This window comes from Chiloscyllium plagiosum, unplaced genomic scaffold (genome assembly GCF_037043375.1).
Source record: "Chiloscyllium plagiosum isolate Xiang-an unplaced genomic scaffold, Cpla_swu_hap1 HiC_scaffold_18, whole genome shotgun sequence".
Lineage (NCBI taxonomy): Eukaryota > Metazoa > Chordata > Chondrichthyes > Orectolobiformes > Hemiscylliidae > Chiloscyllium > Chiloscyllium plagiosum.
In genome coordinates this window covers 60,629,058-60,647,938 of record NW_028270156.1, presented here as the reverse complement: position 1 = coordinate 60,647,938, position 18,881 = coordinate 60,629,058, and the positions used below count along the sequence as shown (strand labels likewise).

Below are 18,881 nucleotides of genomic sequence, written 5' to 3'. Positions count from 1 at the left end.
AGCTATATAAAACATTAGGAGAAAGTGAGGACTGCAGATGCTGGAGATCAGAGCTGAAAATGTGTTGCTGGAAAAGCGCAGCAGGTCAGGCAGCATCCAAGGAGCAGGAGAATCGACGTTTCAGGCATGAGCCCTTCTTCAGTATGTAAAACATTAGTCAGGCTGCATTTGGAATATTGTGAGCAATTTTGGGCCCCATATCTAAGGAAAGATCTGCTAGCCTTGGACAGGTCCAGAGGAGGATTACAAGAAAAATCCCAGGGATAAACAGCTTGTTGTATGAGGTGCAGTTGAGGACTCTGGGTCTAGATGTGTTGGAGTTAAGAAGGATGAGGGGGTTTCTCACTGAAACTTATAAAGTACTGAGATGACTGGATAGAGTGAATGTGGTTAAAGCTGTTCCCACTAGAAGGAGAGATTACTGAGGGCACAACCTCAGAGTAAAGGGACGACCTTTAGAACTGAAATGAGGAGGAATTTCAAATTGTTGCTACAGAAGACTCTGGAAGCCAAATCACTGAGAGTACTTAAGACAGAGATAGAATGGTTCTTGATTAATAAAGAGATCAAAGGTTACAGGGTGAAGGTGAATGGAGTTGAGAAACATGTCAGTCATGATTGAATGGCAGAGCAGACTCAATGGACCGAATGGCCTAATTCTGCTCCTGTACCTTATAGTGTTATGGTAGGTTTACTGACAAACCTCAATAACATAGTCATTTGAGTTTGATTTATTGTTATCGCATGTACTGATATACAGCGAAAAGTGTTGTTTTGTGTGCTTTACATGCAGATCTTGCTGTACAAAGTGCACCAGGATAGCAGAACAGAGTGCAGAGTACAGTGTTACAGCCACAGAGAAGGTGCAGAGAGAATTAGATCAGAATTAACATTTGAGAGGTCCAATCAAATATCCGATAACAGGGGGAAGAAGTTAGTTCCTAATCTTTTATATTTTTGTCATCCTCTCATCATCTTGCCCCCTCATGTGGACACAAAGGTCCCTATGATACTATTTTGAGGGAAAGAAGTTCTCCCCAGTGCCATCAGCACTTTCATCCCTCAATCAACATCTAACAAAACAGATTGAATATTACCAAAATCACATTGTGCTCAAGAGAGCTTAATGAGGGCACATTGTTTGCCATGTTTCCTATATTATGGATGTGGCTGTATTTCAAAAGTATTTAATTAGCTGTAAGTGCTTTGGGCAACCTAGAGGTTGTTAAAGGTGCTGCATAAAGGCCTTCCTACCAGGTCATTATACAAGGTGGTCTTTGGGGTTCAAGAGGACAGCTCCTCGCCATTTTTTCAAGGCTAATTAGGGATGCACACCAAATGCTGACTTTACAGTGACTAGAACATCCTATTAAGGAATATAAAAAGTTTATCTCTTTTCTTCTAACACCAGTGAAGCAGTTGGAAAAATACCTTATTTTTTTCACTGAGTTCTTTGATGACAGATAAAGATTGAATAATGGATCCCAAATAGTATTGCTTGGAACTCTTGATTCCCCAGTTACAAGTTCATAAGCTGGTATTTACAATCAGTGCCAGCAAGGCAATGGATGTCATACCGCAAGATGCCTTCATAGTTGGCTGCTCATCATGCTTTCTTATCTTGAGCAAAGTATCTATGTTGCATTGTTTCAGTTTCTTTCGAGTCATTTTCATATTTCTATCACTAACCAACTCAAAATCACTTCCCAATTGTCAGGCCATCATAAAAGATCTCCTTCTGGTTGCATATTAACTACAGCCATCCCTCAAAAGGTCTCCTCCTTCATGTTACACTTTGAGACAGGAGACACCATAAAAGCGCAGCACGCCAGACATGTTGTGCAGATTACCAATAACTAACCCTGAAAGAACCAGCTCTTTAAGATGGCTGGGTTTGGCTAGCTTAGTAGCTTGGCTTTCTTAGATGTTCACAGCTGCCATCCTTTGTCTGCAGCACAGGAATGTTGTCGAACAACCCTACCTGAAGAGCTTTGTTGAGACAGTCAAATCAATCTCTAATGCTATAATGAGGTTTCTAAATCTCCTGGAAAGGGAATATAGTTGGCATCCTTCAAATGTGGTAATAATAAATGCATTATAATATTTATATTATTTTGGGGATTATTAGTATTTATTATAGTAACATTGTGTTGTAGAGATTAATGTGATATTACTATGTAGTGTTATGGCTTTGCTGTAACCTTAGAAACTCATGTTGCTGTTGCATTCATGTTTTAATGCCATTATAATTTAAATGATTGTTACTCACAGCTCTCTACATACACCTTACTTCAAGCAAAGGCTCAACAGATAAAAAAGGTGGCATCTTACACTGAATGAAAAGAGACTTGGTCGTGGCATTAATGTGTTGTCAATCTCAAATGCTATAATAAGGTCTCTAAATCTCCTGGAAATGGAATGTAGTTGGTATCCTTCAAGTGCATGTCACAGTAATAATGAATGCATTATAACATTTATAATATTTTGGAGATTATCAATGTTTATTGTAGTAATACTGTGCTGTAGAGATTGTGATATTACTGTGTAGTATTATGGCCTTGCTGTAAACTTAGAAAGTCATGTTGCTGTCATATTCATGTTTTAATGCCATTATAATTTTAAATGATTGTTAGTCATATCTTACATTTAAATGAAAAGAGAATTGTTGTGGCATTAATGTGTCAAGGGAATATATGGTTTATTCATAAAGGTTTGTGCTGTGAGGCCAAACCTAATTTAGTCTTGGGAATAGTTTAAAAGGGTCAAACTCACTGCACTGAGGCTAATGATGGGTTTTGTTTTAAAGTTATACTCACTCCTGGAAGATAACAATCAGAACTATCAGCACCGTGTGACAATATCAGCATAGTTTTCATTTGAAGCCATTAGATTTGTGGCTATTGAAATTGTAAGTGATGCAAATGATCTTGGATGATCGAGGTGAAAGTTGGGATGATCCTAGATCACTGTGATCGCAAACTGAAATATAGATTATTATTTTAAGCTACACCCTTTCTTTTGCGTAGATTCAGAGGAATGCATTCTCTGTATTCTTTGATGAGAAGTTTTCCATTCCACTGGACCCTTCTGCTCTCGAGGAGAACAGCCTGCGCTTTTCAGTATTTGGGATTGACGAAGATGACAGAAGCATCAGCACAGGATTGGCAGACCTAAAGCTGTCAGATCTGGATCTCAGCAGCCGTGCCTTTAATGCTTGGCTTTATCTGCAGGATGTCAATAAGGTGAGAGAGACACCAAACAAGTAACATTCAGCAAGGGCCATTCACATCTGAAATAGCCGCATGTTTCATTCATAATTCTTAACAGACCTAGTCTTTTAACAATGTATTTAGCATTGGCTGAGAAAAGTCCCAAGCTAGTTGTGAGAATCACTCCAGGTGATAATAACCATTTAATAACAATTAAGAGTGAGTTAAAACTGATCATGATTAAGGATGTTATGAGAGTGAGTTAAAATTGCTGATCACAGTTGCAGGGACTGAGGTGTTACTAGCCAACAATGAGGGGTATAATTGCTTTACTGTTGTAGAGGCTCAGGTATAATAGCCACCACAGAGGGCCCACAGTAATTTAATGGCCACAGGGGATGTCAATGCACCACAAATTAAACTGCTGGGAAGTAATTAAAAATACTTGTCCAACTTTACTGTTCTGTCTGTGCTTAGTGCTGATTTTCATTTTGCTGGGTCACTGAACTATTATATGGAGAACTGACCATACCTCTGTCTGTTAGGCAACAGACACAGTTGGAGAAATCCTGCTCTCTCTCAGTTACCTACCTACAGCAGAGCGGCTGACAGTGGTGGTGGTCAAAGCAAAAAACCTAGTCTGGAACAATGGAAAGGCCACGTCTGGTAAGTGAAGCAGGTGGGATTGAATCAGGTTATAAGCAAAACTTCTCAAAAAGTCCAGTATAATCCAAAGAAGTACTTGATGCTCCACAAATTCATAGGACTTGCTAGCAGATTATCAAAATCCAGTTATTATTTACTCCACATTAGAATTGCTAACAATCACACTGTAAAGACTGAGATAGGGATGTGTTTCTTTCATTTTCTGTGAATAGTGATGGACGATTAAACATGGAGGAGGAGGCTCCACAAATATCCCTATCCTCAATGATGGGGGAACCCAACACATTGGAGCAAAAGATAGGGCTGAGGCATTTGCAGCAATGTTCAGCCAGAAGTGCTGAGTGGATGATTCAACTTGGCCTCCTCTGCGGACCCTAGCATTACAGCTGCCAGTTTTCAACCAGTTTAATTCACTCCACGTGAGATCAAGAAAAATTTGAAGGGACTAGTGCAATGTCTATAGGCCCTGACAACATTCCAGCAATGGTAGCAAAGACTTGGGCTCCAGAACTTGTGCCTCTCCTGGCCTGTATAGTTATAGCACTGGCACCAACCTGACAATGTGGAAAATTGCCAAGGTATGTCCTGTACTCAAAAAGCAGGACAAATCCAACCCGGTCAAATTACTGCCCCATCAGCCTACTCTTGCTCATCAGTAAAGTGATGGCAGGTGTCGTCGTAGTTCTATCAAGCAGCACCTGCTCAGTAATAACCTGCTCAGTGATGCCCAGTTTGGCTTCTACCAGGGTCACTCAGTTCCTGACTGCATTATAACCTTAATTCAAACAAAAGAGCTAAATTCCAGAACTGGGTGAGAGTGACAGCCCTTGAAATCTTGGCTGCATTTGATCATGGCATGAAGGTGGCCTAGCAAAACTGGAATCATTGGGAATCCGAGAAATACTCTCTGCTGGTTGGAGTCATACCTGGCACATAAAGAAGATGGCTGTTGGAGGTCAGTCATCTTGGCTCCAGGACATCTCTGCAGGAGTTCCTCAGGGGAGTGTCCTCGGCCGTTTGGCATTGCCATTACCAAATATCCTACTATCAACATCCTGGAGGTTACCATTCTCCAGAAAATCAACTGGACTTGCCATGTAAACACAAACCACAAAAGCAGGTCAGAGGCATGGAATAGTGCTTTGAGGAACTCACCTCCTGACTCACCAAAGCTTGCCAGTCATCTACAAGGCACATCAGGAGTGTGATGCAATACTCCAATTTGCCTGGATGAGTGCAGCCCCAATAACACTCAAGAAATTGGACACGATCCAGGACCTAGCCATCTGCTTGATTGGCATCACATCCACAAGCGTTGTGCCCTGCATCAACAACGCTTTGTAGCAGCAGTGTGTACTATTTACAAGATGCACTGCAGAAATTCACCAAAGATCCTCAGACAGCACCTGCCAAATCCTTGATAAATAATGATGTGGAGCTGCCGGTGTTGGACTGGGGTGGACAAAGTTAAAAAAATCATACAACACCAGGTTATTGTCCAACAGGTATATTTGGAAGTACAAGCATTCAGAGCGCTGCTCCTTCATCAGGTAGCTAGTGGGGCAGGATCATAGGACACAGAATTTATAGCAAAAGATCATATTGCCATGCAACTGATACGATATATTGAACAAACTTAAATTGCTGTTAAGTTTTTAAACTTTTAGAATGGTTGCAGGTTTCTGTTTGTTAATATGTAAATCCCAGAACTTCTTTCAAGTCACATTCACGAGATAAAGTTTTATTTTAAAAAAAAAAGGTGGCATCTCAGGTCAGACAATGCATTAAAGGTATGAGGTTAGACCACCGCTCTGAAAGCTTGTACTTCCAAATAAACCAATTGAACTATAACCTGGTGTTGTGTAATTTTTAAGTAAATTTGCGCATGGCGCAAAGGTTGGCTGGCAGGTTGATAGTGAGGAGAAAAGTGTTAGGTTACAGGATGATATAAATGGAGTGGTCAAATGGTCATATCAGAGACAGATGGAATTTAACCCTGAAAATTTGTAAGGTGTTGCACTTTGGAAGAAATATGAAGTCAAGGGAGTACCCAGTGAATGTCAAGACCCTCAGAAGCTCAGAGCAATAGAGAGATCTTGAGATGCTTGTCCACAGATCCCTGAAGGTAGCAGGACAGGTCAATAGTGTAGTTGAGGAGGCATAGGAGATCTTGGCTTTATCAGTTGTGCCATAAGAACAGGAAGGTTATGTTGGAGCTGGACAGAGTTTTGATTAGGCCCCAGCTGGAATACTGCATGCAGTTCTGGTCACCACAGTATAGGAAAGATGTGGTAGCACTTGACGGGTTGCAGAGGAGATTCACCAGGATGTTGCCTGGGAAAGAGCATTTCAGCTGTGAAGAGAGGGTTCTTTTTGGAGTAAAGGAAGTTGAGCGGCAACCTGATTGATTATGATGGGCATGGAGAGAGGGAATAGGAAATAGCTGTTCCCCTTAGTGGAAGAGTCAATAACAAGGGGCAATACTTAGGTAGGAGGTTTAGAGGGAATTTCTGGATAAAAACCTTTTCATCCGAGGGTGGCAGGGATCTGGAATGCACAGCCTGGGAAGAAAGTTGGGGCAGGAAATTGCACAGCCTTTAAAAAGTACTTGGATGAGCACTTGAAGTGCCATAACATTCAAGGCTATGACCGCAGTGTGCAAAAGTGAATTATTGTAGGTGGCAGTATATATTTGGTAGTACATACTATATGCGCCGAAGGGCCTGTTCTGTGCCGTATAATTCTGTGATACTTTTTAAAAACAAATTCTGTAGGTTGCAATACAATCCAATGACAAGAATAAAGTAACTGGATCAGTTAAGTGGGTGGAATAATGACTGTGGCTCGATGTATAACTTGGATGATGTTTTAACACCTCTGGTCTCGGAGGTTGGTTGAATATTCTATCAAAGAAGTAGTGAAAGGGTAAGTTAAGAAGGTGGATTCACTGCATGAAGAAACACAATGCATTCCATACAGAGGCTGCTGAACTTCCATACACTTGCTGAGACTAACAGGACTAATATGAGCTCAATTTTACTTGATTGTAAAAGCATTTTACTGCAAATTGGTCTCTCAGGAAATAACTGTAAAATGATAAGGCCGCTGGCAATTACCCTTCCAATTTTTTCGTGCATTTTTTATGCAATAGATGCAGGTTAAAGCACTTTTCAGCTGCTAAGTGCAGTGTACTAATTATCATTAGCAATTTCTCACTGCACGCCAGATACCAGGAGAACACTGATGTTTTTCAACACAAGCAGCTCTGAACCCACCCCTTCAGAAACTTCAATTCATCTGTTTTCAAATTATAGGTTTCATACTTTCAAAAGTAACTCTGAAAATGGAAACTTTCAGCATGTCCTGTGAATAACGATCAACCAAAGTGCCACTTGGTAATGCCACGGCAATATGCTGAATACTCCTCATCCTTTGGAGATGAGAGGAGGAGGACTGGCAAAATGACCTGTGTGGCACACTGGCTCAGTAGTTAGCACGGCTGCCTCACAGCACAAGAGATCTGGGTTCGATTCCACCCTCAGTCGACTGTCTGTGTGGAGATTCCACATTGCCTCCATGTCTCTGTGGGTTTCCTCCCATAGTCCAAAGATGTGCAGGTTCGGTGGAATGGCCACGCTAAATTTCCCATAGTGTCTTTGCAGATCTTGGGGATGCAATGGACTCTGTGTTCGTCCTAATGTTTGAATTACACAAGGCCAATATGTGGCTACAGAAAGGGATTAGGAAAGCTAAATAGAATCTTATCTCTTATTGTGAGAGGAATTAAATGAAAGTGGGGAGGTTATGCTTCAGTTATACAGTTATACTGGTGAGACCATGCCTGGAGTACTGTGTACAGTGTTGATCACCTTATTTAAGAAAGGATGTTAAAGGAATTGGACACACTTCAGAGAAGGTTTACTAGACTTATACCTCGAATGGGTGTGTTGTCTTATAAGGAAAAGTTGGCAGACTTAGGCTTGTATCCAGTGGAGAAAGAGTTTTGGTGTTAGGAGTTGCTACTTGTTTGAAACATCAGGCCGTAAGGGGCCTTGACAGAGTGGATGTGGAAAAAATGTTTCCTCTCATGGGAGAGTCTAAAACTGGAATTAAAAATAAGAGGTTGCCATTCAAAACAGAAGAAGTGAAATGTTTTTGAAAAATGTGTTTTTCTCAAAAATGTGATTGAAGTAGGGTCCTTGAATATTTTAAGGCAAAAGTGAGAAAGGGGTTGAAAGTTTATGGGGTAGATGGGAATGTAGATGAGGTTACAATCAAATCAGCCATGATCTTCTTCAATGGTGGATCAGCATCAAAGGACCAAGTGGCCTACTCTTGTTCCTCCTATGCTGCTGTGTAAAGGGGGAGACAGAAAACAAATGAATAATGCTTAGTTAGCCAAGTATCTGTCATAGGGAAATTGCTGGAATTCATTATTAAGGAGGTTTAGCAGGATGCTTAAAATATCATCATGGTTTTGTGAAAGGAAAATGTGTTTAATTAATTTATCTTTGAGAAATTAAGGTAGGTAAAGGGGAACCTATAAATGTGGTATACTTTGATTTCCAAGAGACATTTTATAAGATGCCATATTAAAAGTTACTGCACAAGATGAAAGCTTTTTGGAAGTAATAAATTAGTGTTGATAAAGGACTAGTTAGTTAACAGAAAACAGAGAAAAAGTGTGGCACTGGAAAAGCACAGCAAGTCAGGCAGCATGCAAGGAGCAGGAGAATCGATGTTTCGGGCATAAGCCTTTCACTGCAGTCCTCACTTTCTCCAAGAAAGCAGAGAGTATACGTTATTGGAAATTTTTCAGGTTGGCAAGCTGTGACTAGTGGAGGGTTCAGTATGGGGGTCTTCAGCTATTTGCAATGACTGAACAACCAGGGACAAATAAGGGTATGTAGGTTAGTTTGATCTTAGAGTAGGATAAAAGATCAGTGCAACATCGAGGGCTGAATGACCTGTACTGTGCTGTACTGTTCTATGTTCTTAAGTATTAGCTGAATAAGGGGCTACCTGCAAGGTATATTCCCTCAAGTGAGAAAGGTAGGACCAACAAATCCAGATCTTCCTGGACAACCAAGGAGATAGAAATTATGGTAAGGAGAAAAAGTGTGCATAAGAAGGTGTTAGGCAATAAATTGCAAATCATGCTCAATACAGGTCATCAGAAGAAAGTTGAGAAAGCAAATACAATAAGCAAAGAGGAATTATGAAAAGAAGCTGGCAAATTTAGGGAAATTTCAAAGTATTCTCTAGGCACATCAGTAATAAAAGAACAATGAAAGGAGGAGTGGAGTGAGTAAAGACCAAATAGGAGCTTTACACTTTGAAGCAAGCAGAATGGCTGAGGTTCTAAATGAATACTTTGCATGGGTTTTTATCCATGAGGCAGATGCTATCCAAGCGATTGTGACAGAGGAGAAAACTCAGTCATTAGAAGGGATTTAAAATTGACTAGGAGAAGGTATTGTGTAAGCTGTTGGTACTTTAAAATTAACTAAGAGGTCACATTTCTGAGATCAAGGACTGATCTTACAAAGAGACATTGAGCAATTTGGGCCTATCCCCATCCAAAATAAGCGGAATGAGAGGCAAACGTATTGATTTGTAAAAGCTTGTGGGAGGACTTAATAGGGTGGATACAGGAATTATGTTTGCTCATGGGAGGAAGATGAGAACTGGGGGACACAGATTAAGATGGAGATGAGGAGAAATCCTTTCTCTCAGCGTTGTTAGCCTGCGGAATCCTCTTCCCTGGTAAGCAATTAGAACCCGGGTTATTAAATTTTTTCAAAATAGAGTTAGATAAATTTTTGACAGACCAGGGAATCAAAATGAAGGGGGTGAAGGACATGGAGAGGAAATCGCAACCAGAGTCATGATCTTATTAAATGGCAAAGTAGGCTTTAAAGGTGAATGACCTAGTCCTCCTCCTCCTAAATCCTATGTTCCTACTCTTTCCTCTGTCTCAGAATGTATTGATTTATAATTGCTGTACTGTAAATATAACTGGATTTTAATTTCCCCATCTCCCCTTTTCACGGCTCTGAACAGATCCATTTGTGAAAGTTTATCTCCTTCAAGATACGAGGAAAATAAGTAAGAAAAAGACAGCAGTGAAGAGAGATGATCCTAATCCTGTTTTCAATGAAGCCATGATATTTTCAGTACCTGCGATTGTTCTACAGGTAAAAATTTAACATATGACTGTTCTTTTTTTGCCGACCCCGTAGAGTCCATAATTTAAACGGAATATGTAATAGTTCACTTCCTTTTGTTCAGTGTTGGGCTGGAGTCAAGGAAATGTCCAAAAAAAAAAGATTATCATGGTCGATCATGGGAGAACTATGTAGTTCTTATAAGTGTCATTCAGCATAAAAAAACTGGCAGTGCAAAACTGATTGATGTAGGCACTTCAATGTCCCTTGGTTCTATTTTATAGACATCACTGCTAACATTTCACACAACAAGCTACTGTATCATCACTGTCTTGCAGCTTAGTCAATATAGATGAATTTCAATTTCATAATAAATAAGCACTGATGTGAAAAATAGTTGGGCTAAACTGATTTATAGTCTTTGAGCGAAATGCAGAAATTGTGTCCAGTGTGGCCTGTTATCTGTTGGATGCTGAAAATATGACTAACTGTGCTGAGCGTCAAGAGTCTCATTCCTTTTCTTGATCATTACAGCAGTGACTTGACTTCAAAAGTACTTCATCAGCTGTAGAACTCTGGGATGTCTGAGATCATCAGAGATGTTGTATAAATGCTGGCAATTCGGACTAGATTAATTTTTAGGATATCTGGCCAGCATGGATGAGTTGGACTGAAGAGTCTGTTTCTGTCTCACTCTAAATGCAAGTCTTTCCTTTTCAGTCCGGGTGAAGCAATTAACTGATTTAATTTGAAGATAGTATCCAATTGGGCTAACTATCTATCATTCTGTCACATCCAGATACAATCTGGTGTAACTTCTAGGCTTTTCTTTCTAGCTCTAATACAGTAAATCTTGGAAATCTTTATGTATAAGTACATTTTATTATATAAAGGAACAGAATTTATAGACAGATTTGCTTCTCTGCTTGTTCTTCTCTCAGCCAGTCCAGAAATTAAAGGGAAGATGCATCTCAAAGCAACCCATATATTAGTGATTAATGGAGATTTCAGCAGAAAATATTAGCTTTAACATCCAGCATCTAATTTTTATCACCGAATTAGAGCAGGTAGACCACGTTCTTGCCAATCCACCACCTAACAAGTGATGAGGACAATATTAATTACACACACATCTTCCTCACTGAAGAATGCCTTTGAATACTTGCACTGCAACATATCATAGCTGGACACTGCAATTCCCAATTCTCTTGGGAGTTTAAATGACCTATGAATTTTGTTGTGGTTCAGGAATTATCGCTGAGAATAACAGTGGCTGAATGTGAAGATGGAAGAACTGAGAACATAGGGCATGTAATCATTGGGCCTGAGACCAGTGGGATGGGTGGCACTCATTGGAATCAGATGCTGGCAACATTACGGAAACCTGTCTCCATGTGGCACGCTCTCCGAAAGAAATAATGCAAAGGAACAGTGACATGTTCTTGACACTTGTGTAAATATTTTGCATGGTGACTAAATTCTTACACTTTATTGCTGGTGCTTTGGGAAATTCAAGTTTGAAATATTAAATTTCCTTTTACTTTATTGACTTACTTGCATCAGCTTTGTACTGGAAAATGTGTAGCCGGAAGAGCCAACTACGTATCACTGAAGTTGGTATAACAAATGAATGCATCGATAACAAGAGCTGATATGAAGTGGCTATTCTATTGTATGCTTCATATTGAATAGTTCATACATAGATGAAGAATGGTCAAAGATAATAAAGAAGTATATTTGTCTGATGTTATTACCCATTCAGAAAGCAGAGCTATGTTAGCCCTAGACCTACAAACAGCCCCACATATTAATACTGAACAAAATCCTTTCCAGAATATTTTCCTATTTCAAAATATTTATGCTGTAAAGTAAAAGAATTGCAAATAATTGACTGATGTGTTGCAATGATCAGACTTTGTGGGTAAGCAGGGATCCTGGATGTATATATTGGAAATGTTTTGTGCATATTCTGGCTATTTATTAGAGCATTTTGTCAAATAAATAAGAGGACCAAGCCCACTGTTTATATTGTGCGTAGAATGGTAGATTGTTAGGTTGCACTCGAGGTATATGTGGTCTTGAGTTCATCTGCTGTTAAAATGTACACAGGTATCTCTGTATATATATATATACATTTGAATTATCCATTATGTTGTGCTGATGAGTCAGACTTATTTTATATGTAATTCTCGATCTTTCCTTCTGATATTTCCATTGAATGTGCAATTTATTAGAATTTGCCGGTGAATCATTGAATATGTACTGGTTTTCAAAATGTGATTGCTTTACAGAAAAATGTAGAAAACACTTAGTTCTGTTTGCAACCTATGTATGTCTAATGATCAATCCTAGCTTTCTGATAACTGCTCTGATATCCACCTTTCCTGAGTTTGAGATTTGCAAATGATTGGGCAAGAAAGTTTTGCCCCTATTCTTCCTTGGACAATATATTTAACTTATCCCCTAATGTACTTGTACTGCTTGGGTCCTTGCATTGGAACACATATAGATGGAATGGCTACAGCTTAGAAGATTAGTCTTTTCTCATGGGGTTCCATTTGAGGCCATTTCTGGCAGGGTTAAATATGTATTCTTGATTTTCTGGAATCCTGATGTAATGAAGAGAGAAATTCAACTTATTTTTTAAAAATATAATAAAATAGCATACATTACGGTATGGGAACCTGAAGGCTTCCCCATTATAATTTCAACAGGCACAACCCCTTCCTCCAGATGTAATCTCAGCTGTAGGAGCAAATAGATCCTGCCACGATGGGTATAGCTTTGTTTGTTTGTTTGTACCTTGCTTGCTGCAAATCCAATTGTTGGATTATAAAGTATTTGTCTCTTGAGGACAGATCGCATTCGGTAATTATTTAAAATAAATTTAAGCAATAACAAACAACAAGTATTAATGACAAACTGTCTCAAATATATTGGGTCAATACTCTTGAATTAATAATGGCATACTGACCCTGATCGATGAGTGCTGATGCTACACTTAAGACAGAGTAAAAGCAAAACAATTTTGTTGTAAAACATTGTTTCTATAATCATGGTCAGTTTAACAGTATTTTAAATGTACAATGTGCACCACTGATAACTGACATTCTTTATTATGATCTGATTTCCACTTCAGATACTAATAGCCACAAAGATTAATTCTCTGCTGCTTGCTTTTCAACAACAACTATTGTTTATAGGTGTCTCTGACAAAAGGAAAGTCCATCTCAGAGCTCTCCAGTTTGCCTTGACAAATTTTGTGTGAATCTCTGCTTTCTTAAGGCAGAGTGTTGGGGAGCTACATTCTTTTCCAAGCTCCGTTAGAAATGAAAGTATTAGATTTTAAAGATCACACCCAGGAACAGATCACCACCGTCTCTTTGTAAGGGAGAAGAACTCTTTGTCCCTCTTCATTCAATAGGTATAAACCTTTATCCCCGACATGAAGATCAATGTTTCAGCTTGGTTCAGGGTAGCAATTTGCTCAAGTCATAGAACCCCTACAGTGTGGAAACAGGCCCTTCGGCTCAACAAGTCCACACCAACCCTCCGAAAAGCAACCCACCCAGAACCATTACCCCACCCCATTACTCTACATTTACCCCTGACTAATGCACCTAACCTACACATCCCTGAACACTATTGGCATTTTACCATGGCCAATTCACCTGACCTGCACACCTTTGGATTGTGAGAGGAAGCCGGAGCATCCGGAGGGGACCTGCGCAGACGCTGGGAGAATGTGCAAACTCCACACAGCCAGTTGCCTGAGGCTGGAATCAAACCTGGGTCCCTGGTGCTGTGAGGCAGCAGTGCTAACCATGGAGCCAATGAAAATTATAGGTTAAAGCCACACCTAGACTTGAACGTATAATCTTAATTAATATTACATTGTAGCACTTACAGGGACCGTTGCACTGTCGGAGATGCTGCCTTTCATATGATATATTTCAAGTGGGTGTAAAAGATCACATGTACGAATTAGAAAAATAGCCAAGTTCAGGAGGGCAATTTATCATATTATTTGTGGGACATTACTCAGATTATTTTGGCATTACACCATTGGCTACAATTGGCTTTGGGCTGACCTGGTTGAAAGATGCACACATGCGCAAACTCTTAATTATTTTTTGAGGACTAATAACCAAAATCCTGAAATAAAGCATTACTCTTGTTCTCTTTCTTGTACTCATCAATGGGAACAAACAAGTACCATCAAACTGCACAGGAACCTCTGTTGATTAAAAATAAATCTAGTAATAACAAAATATAAAGTATGATATTTTCCTCTTTTTGAAGAAGAATTAAGAAAAAGGTTCAATGGTTAGAAAAGGATTCAACACAGAATCATTCTCTTCTCTGCTGGGAGACATCCAGAACAAATTGGTACAATAGCAATGTTGGAGCAATGCCATTCAGGAATAAAATCAGAAAGCACTTTTTCAGGAAAGAAAAGGTTATAGAAATCTATAACTCCCACAACTAAAAGTCTTTGGAAGTGGGGTAAATTGAATTTTTTGAGTCTGGGAGTATTGGGATTCCAATAATTGAGTGATATGTACCAAAGGGGACCTAATTGGGTTGAGGTACATGTCTCTCATAATCTAATTAAACAGCAGAACAAGTCAAAGAGTCTGAATGGCTCACTGTTTCTCCAAAGGCAGTGTAACCTTTAGGAATACCTTAAAGGCAATAAGCTTCATTATTGTGAGGCACTAAAAAATGTTTTAACAAAAATTTGATAATATGAAAAATAACTGCCACAATTTAAGAATATTTCAGTACAATATGAAGATTGGATAAGTATATGGAGATTAAATTAAGTGGATGTTTTATAGATTTTTAATGAAAAACATGTACATAATTTACTGCTTTGAATTCCTCATTTTTCATTATCACTCCTAATGTAATAAACATATATAGAGATGATGCTAAATAGTGGCTCTTTTCTATAAGTTTTCAAACACTTTTTAAAAAGTTTGCAAAAACCATAGAGAGAAATTAATTTCCACGTTTGGAATCTCACTCTGTTTTGTTTCAGAATGCTCTTAAACAATAAGTAGTAAAACGAGTGTTTGGATCACTCTGCAGATACTATCACTTCATGGGAAATGAAAATTTGCAATTAATAATGAGTTGGAATGCAGAGTCTAAAGAGTAATTCCACATGGAATAGGCTTCCTGCAGAGATAGTTAGATGCAGTTATGTGAGAAAGAACATTTACCATATGGGTTGGTGCACTAAAGTAGGCCAATACATGATTGTCACCTCTATCAATTTTATGATTTGTTAAGCAACTTGTACATTTACAATGACTACTGGAACAATTAAGCATTTGTACATAATGACAACACACTGCCCATGTGGATAAGCATGTTCATAGAAGTGCCATCTTTGAGGGATCCCAAACACCCCCAAGTTTTCACCATATCTCTAATGTTACTAACAAATTTCCTTGAGATTCCCAGAAACTCCAGGGAGTGGTTTCCAGTTTTCCCTCTTCACAAAACAAATTGAATGGCTGGAGAAAGGAGTAGGGATAAGAAATAAATTAGGTAAACACACCTGTAACTATTTGAATTACAAGTTAGATTAATTAATCTGAATGATCAGTTTTTGTTTTGTAACTTCTATACATTTAAATGTGTAAGGATTCCTGGTTAATGCTCCATTAGTGTCTGTTCTGCTTTTCCAGAGAGGGCAGCTATAGTAACAGTATTTCACAATTTATCACTCAGTAAACAGATTAAGAAGAATAACTAGGACTGAGGGCTGATAAATAAAGAGAATTTACAGATAGTGCTAGGGGATCTTGTGAACCAGCTGTAATTCACTACTTAGCTGATTCATTATTGCACTTTCATCAGGTAGAAGAGAATTTAACAATAGACCATAGGCACATACAAAATTATGAATTGGATGGGGTCAATGCACAACAGAAAAGCAGTGAATTGATGGTGTCCACACATTCAAATCTGGATCTGAAAACAAAATTGTCTGAGTTTAATAACTCTTGCAATGCATTACTTCCTTAAAAAGGAAAGCAATAGGTATCCAAAAATAAGCAACTGCTAGACAAGTTGGGCATTTGATTCTAGTTCCTGAACCAATCCCTGAACAGAAGATGAACAGGAAAGTGGGACCTATTGGAAAGCACTGACATAATATGATAGGCAATGAGATTAGGTTTTATTTTATCTCATTATTGTGTAGAACAGTGGTCAGATGCTACACAGCTTTGTGTGCTAATGTTCAGATAAATAAATGAGTAAGATAATAGTTGGCTGGCCCTCAGAGGTTAAGGATGGCAGAGGTAGTGAGCACGTGAGGGGCAGTGGTGGGGAGTGAGAGTGGAGATCTTAGAACGGGGAGCAATGTTGATTAAAATATTAAACTTTCCTTCATTTTATGCAGTTTAACATTGCAAATAATGACCTCTGGCAAAACCACTGATGCTGACTTGCCTTAGGTGTTTGGAAAAAGCAATAAAGAAGGTGCTAGTCTTCTTGTTTAAACACATTAATGACCCAAAGCCTGCTTCTCGTGTGGATGAAGGACATGTCTTGTATAACCCTGACCAAAATGGCATAGCCTGAACTGTATATGCATAGGAGAAACACCACATTGGAAATAAAGCAGTGCCAGTGAAAACCTGGGTGGCACAGAGCTGTATTTTTAGACCAATGAACTTCTCTTCAAGATCTTGGAAGCATTCTACACACAAATATTACATGGCTGCAGTGGAATGAAACGCATCAATGATCTTAGCTGAACCATTGTCGCAGCTACCCTACAGAATGCGAGCCTCAATGTACACCAATTCCTTCTCACTCCCAGGTATGTGCAGTTAATGTTAACAATCCGCAAGCTTGTTTTGTAAGTACCTCCTCTGCTCCTGAACAGTCCACTCTCTCTGATCTTAACACACTAAGTTATAACCAGCAACAGCCAATGCATATATGTTGCATTCGATTTCCCTTTGGAGAGGTTTTACCATTAACAAAATATTTTTGTTCGTTTACACGGACTCATTCTGAGGTAGAAGCAAAACTCTTGAATACTAACAGATTTGGATGGAAGGTCTGCTGCTGTTTTTCTTTCCTACTCTTGGTCCCCTTTATGCATGCAACCATTAGTATCAAAATTTATACACAAAGATTAGCAGTGAGATGCCACTTTCTCCTTTCAGCATGCTTACCAGCACATGATTTTATTAATACATTATGTGCCATTAATTACCATGAATGGATTAGTTTAAATATGTAATTCTACACAATGGATAAGTGTGGAGGGTAGAACCACGATGAATAGTCATCCGCATTGCCGACTTACTAAACTTGGTGGCTCATCAAAAATATTGTCACCCAATTCATTAGGGCAGCACAGTGGCTCAGTGGTTAGCATTACTGCCTCACAGTGCCAGGGACCCGGGTTCAATTCCCGTCTTAGGCAACCGTCTGCGTGGAGTTTGCAGATTCTCCCCGTGTCTGTGTGGGTTTGCTCCGGTTTCCTCCCACAGTCCAAAGATGTGTGAGTTAGGTGAATTGGCCATGCTAAATTTCCGATAGTGATATGCACATTGGTCAGTGGTAAATGTAGAGGAATGGGTCTGGGTGGGTTGTTCTTCGGAGGATCGGTGTGGACTTGTTGGGTTCAAGGGCCTGTTTCCACACTGGAGGGAATCTAATTGTTGGTAACCAAGTGTTTTTGAGCCACTGTACACTCTCTGGTGAGATGTGGAAAGGGGTGGCTTATTCAGTTTCGACTTGGCATGTCAGTGACTGAAGTACAGATAGCAGCACAAGGAGAACTTTTAAAGGGTACAAACTTGACAAACCAACTAAACTTCTAGGATTTGAATTTCAGGTTTGCAAAATTTAATGGTTATTTGGCACATGCCTTGATTGACATTAATGTGCCTGAACCAGCCCTGAAGGCACTGCCATAAAAGCTTTTCCTTACGTTTATCAAGCAAACTAGAACTTATTCATTGCATGAAATATACTGATTTACCTGTACCATTTGCTGAATGTAAACATACAAACTTTTTTTTCCAAATAAACGGCATCTTTCAAAGTGACACTGGTTGTGAAATTAGTGCAATTTTGTAATCAATAACCAGTTTTGAGTTGAAGCTGTCAGAATGTGGTTGTAGAAGATATAGGCTCCTTTTCAAAGACCCAGATCATTTTGAGCTATTACCACTTGGTCCTTAAGCTTGTGTTAATATAATTCATTGCAATCAGCATTTTAGATGGCAAGAACAGTAGGAGCCTCTGTGTTCCCATGATCAAACTAAACGAACAAGATAATGCTTCTCCTAAGGTCTGGCTGGACCTATTCCTGGAGGTTTTATTATAATGATGACCGAACCCCACTCAAGTACCAGTATAGATAGAGTCGCAAGCTGGCTAGGTGTTGCAAAGCACGGGATCCAGTTATGGGCCTGTAGAATCATGTCCTTGTCATAGAATCATACAGCATGGAAAGAGACCTTTCAGTCCAACCAGTCATAGAGAGTCACAGAGTCATAGAGATGTACAGCATGGAAACAGACCCTTCGGTCCAACTCGTCCACGTCGACCAGACATCCCAACCCAATCTAGTCCCACCTGCCAGTACCCGGCCCATATCCCTCCAAACCCTTGATATTTATATACCCAACCAAATGCCTTTTAAATGTTGCAATTATACTAGCCTCCACCACTTCCTCTGGCAGCTCATTCCATACATGCACTACCCTCTGCGTGAAAAGGTCTCTTTTATATCTTTCCCCTCTCACCCTAAACCTATGCCCTCTAGTTCTGGACTCCCCGACCCCAGGGAAAAGACTTT

The 18,881-nt window shown here is 39.4% G+C and overlaps 1 protein-coding gene across 7 annotated transcripts in view; it reads left to right on the top strand.

Annotated features, from left to right (window-relative positions):
* Window positions 1-18,125, top strand: part of syt12 (synaptotagmin XII) — a 210,851-nt gene extending 192,726 nt beyond the window's left edge. For all 7 annotated transcript variants that reach the window (XM_043706172.2, XM_043706171.2, XM_043706170.2 and 4 more), the window contains 4 exons: window positions 3,027-3,242; window positions 3,755-3,875; window positions 9,939-10,072; window positions 11,291-18,125. In XM_043706172.2, coding sequence (XP_043562107.2) covers window positions 3,027-3,242; window positions 3,755-3,875; window positions 9,939-10,072; window positions 11,291-11,461 — 642 coding nt within the window. In that variant the 3' untranslated portion in view covers window positions 11,462-18,125. The remainder of the gene's footprint in view (window positions 1-3,026; window positions 3,243-3,754; window positions 3,876-9,938; window positions 10,073-11,290) is intronic.
* Window positions 18,126-18,881: the final 756 nt, after the last annotated feature.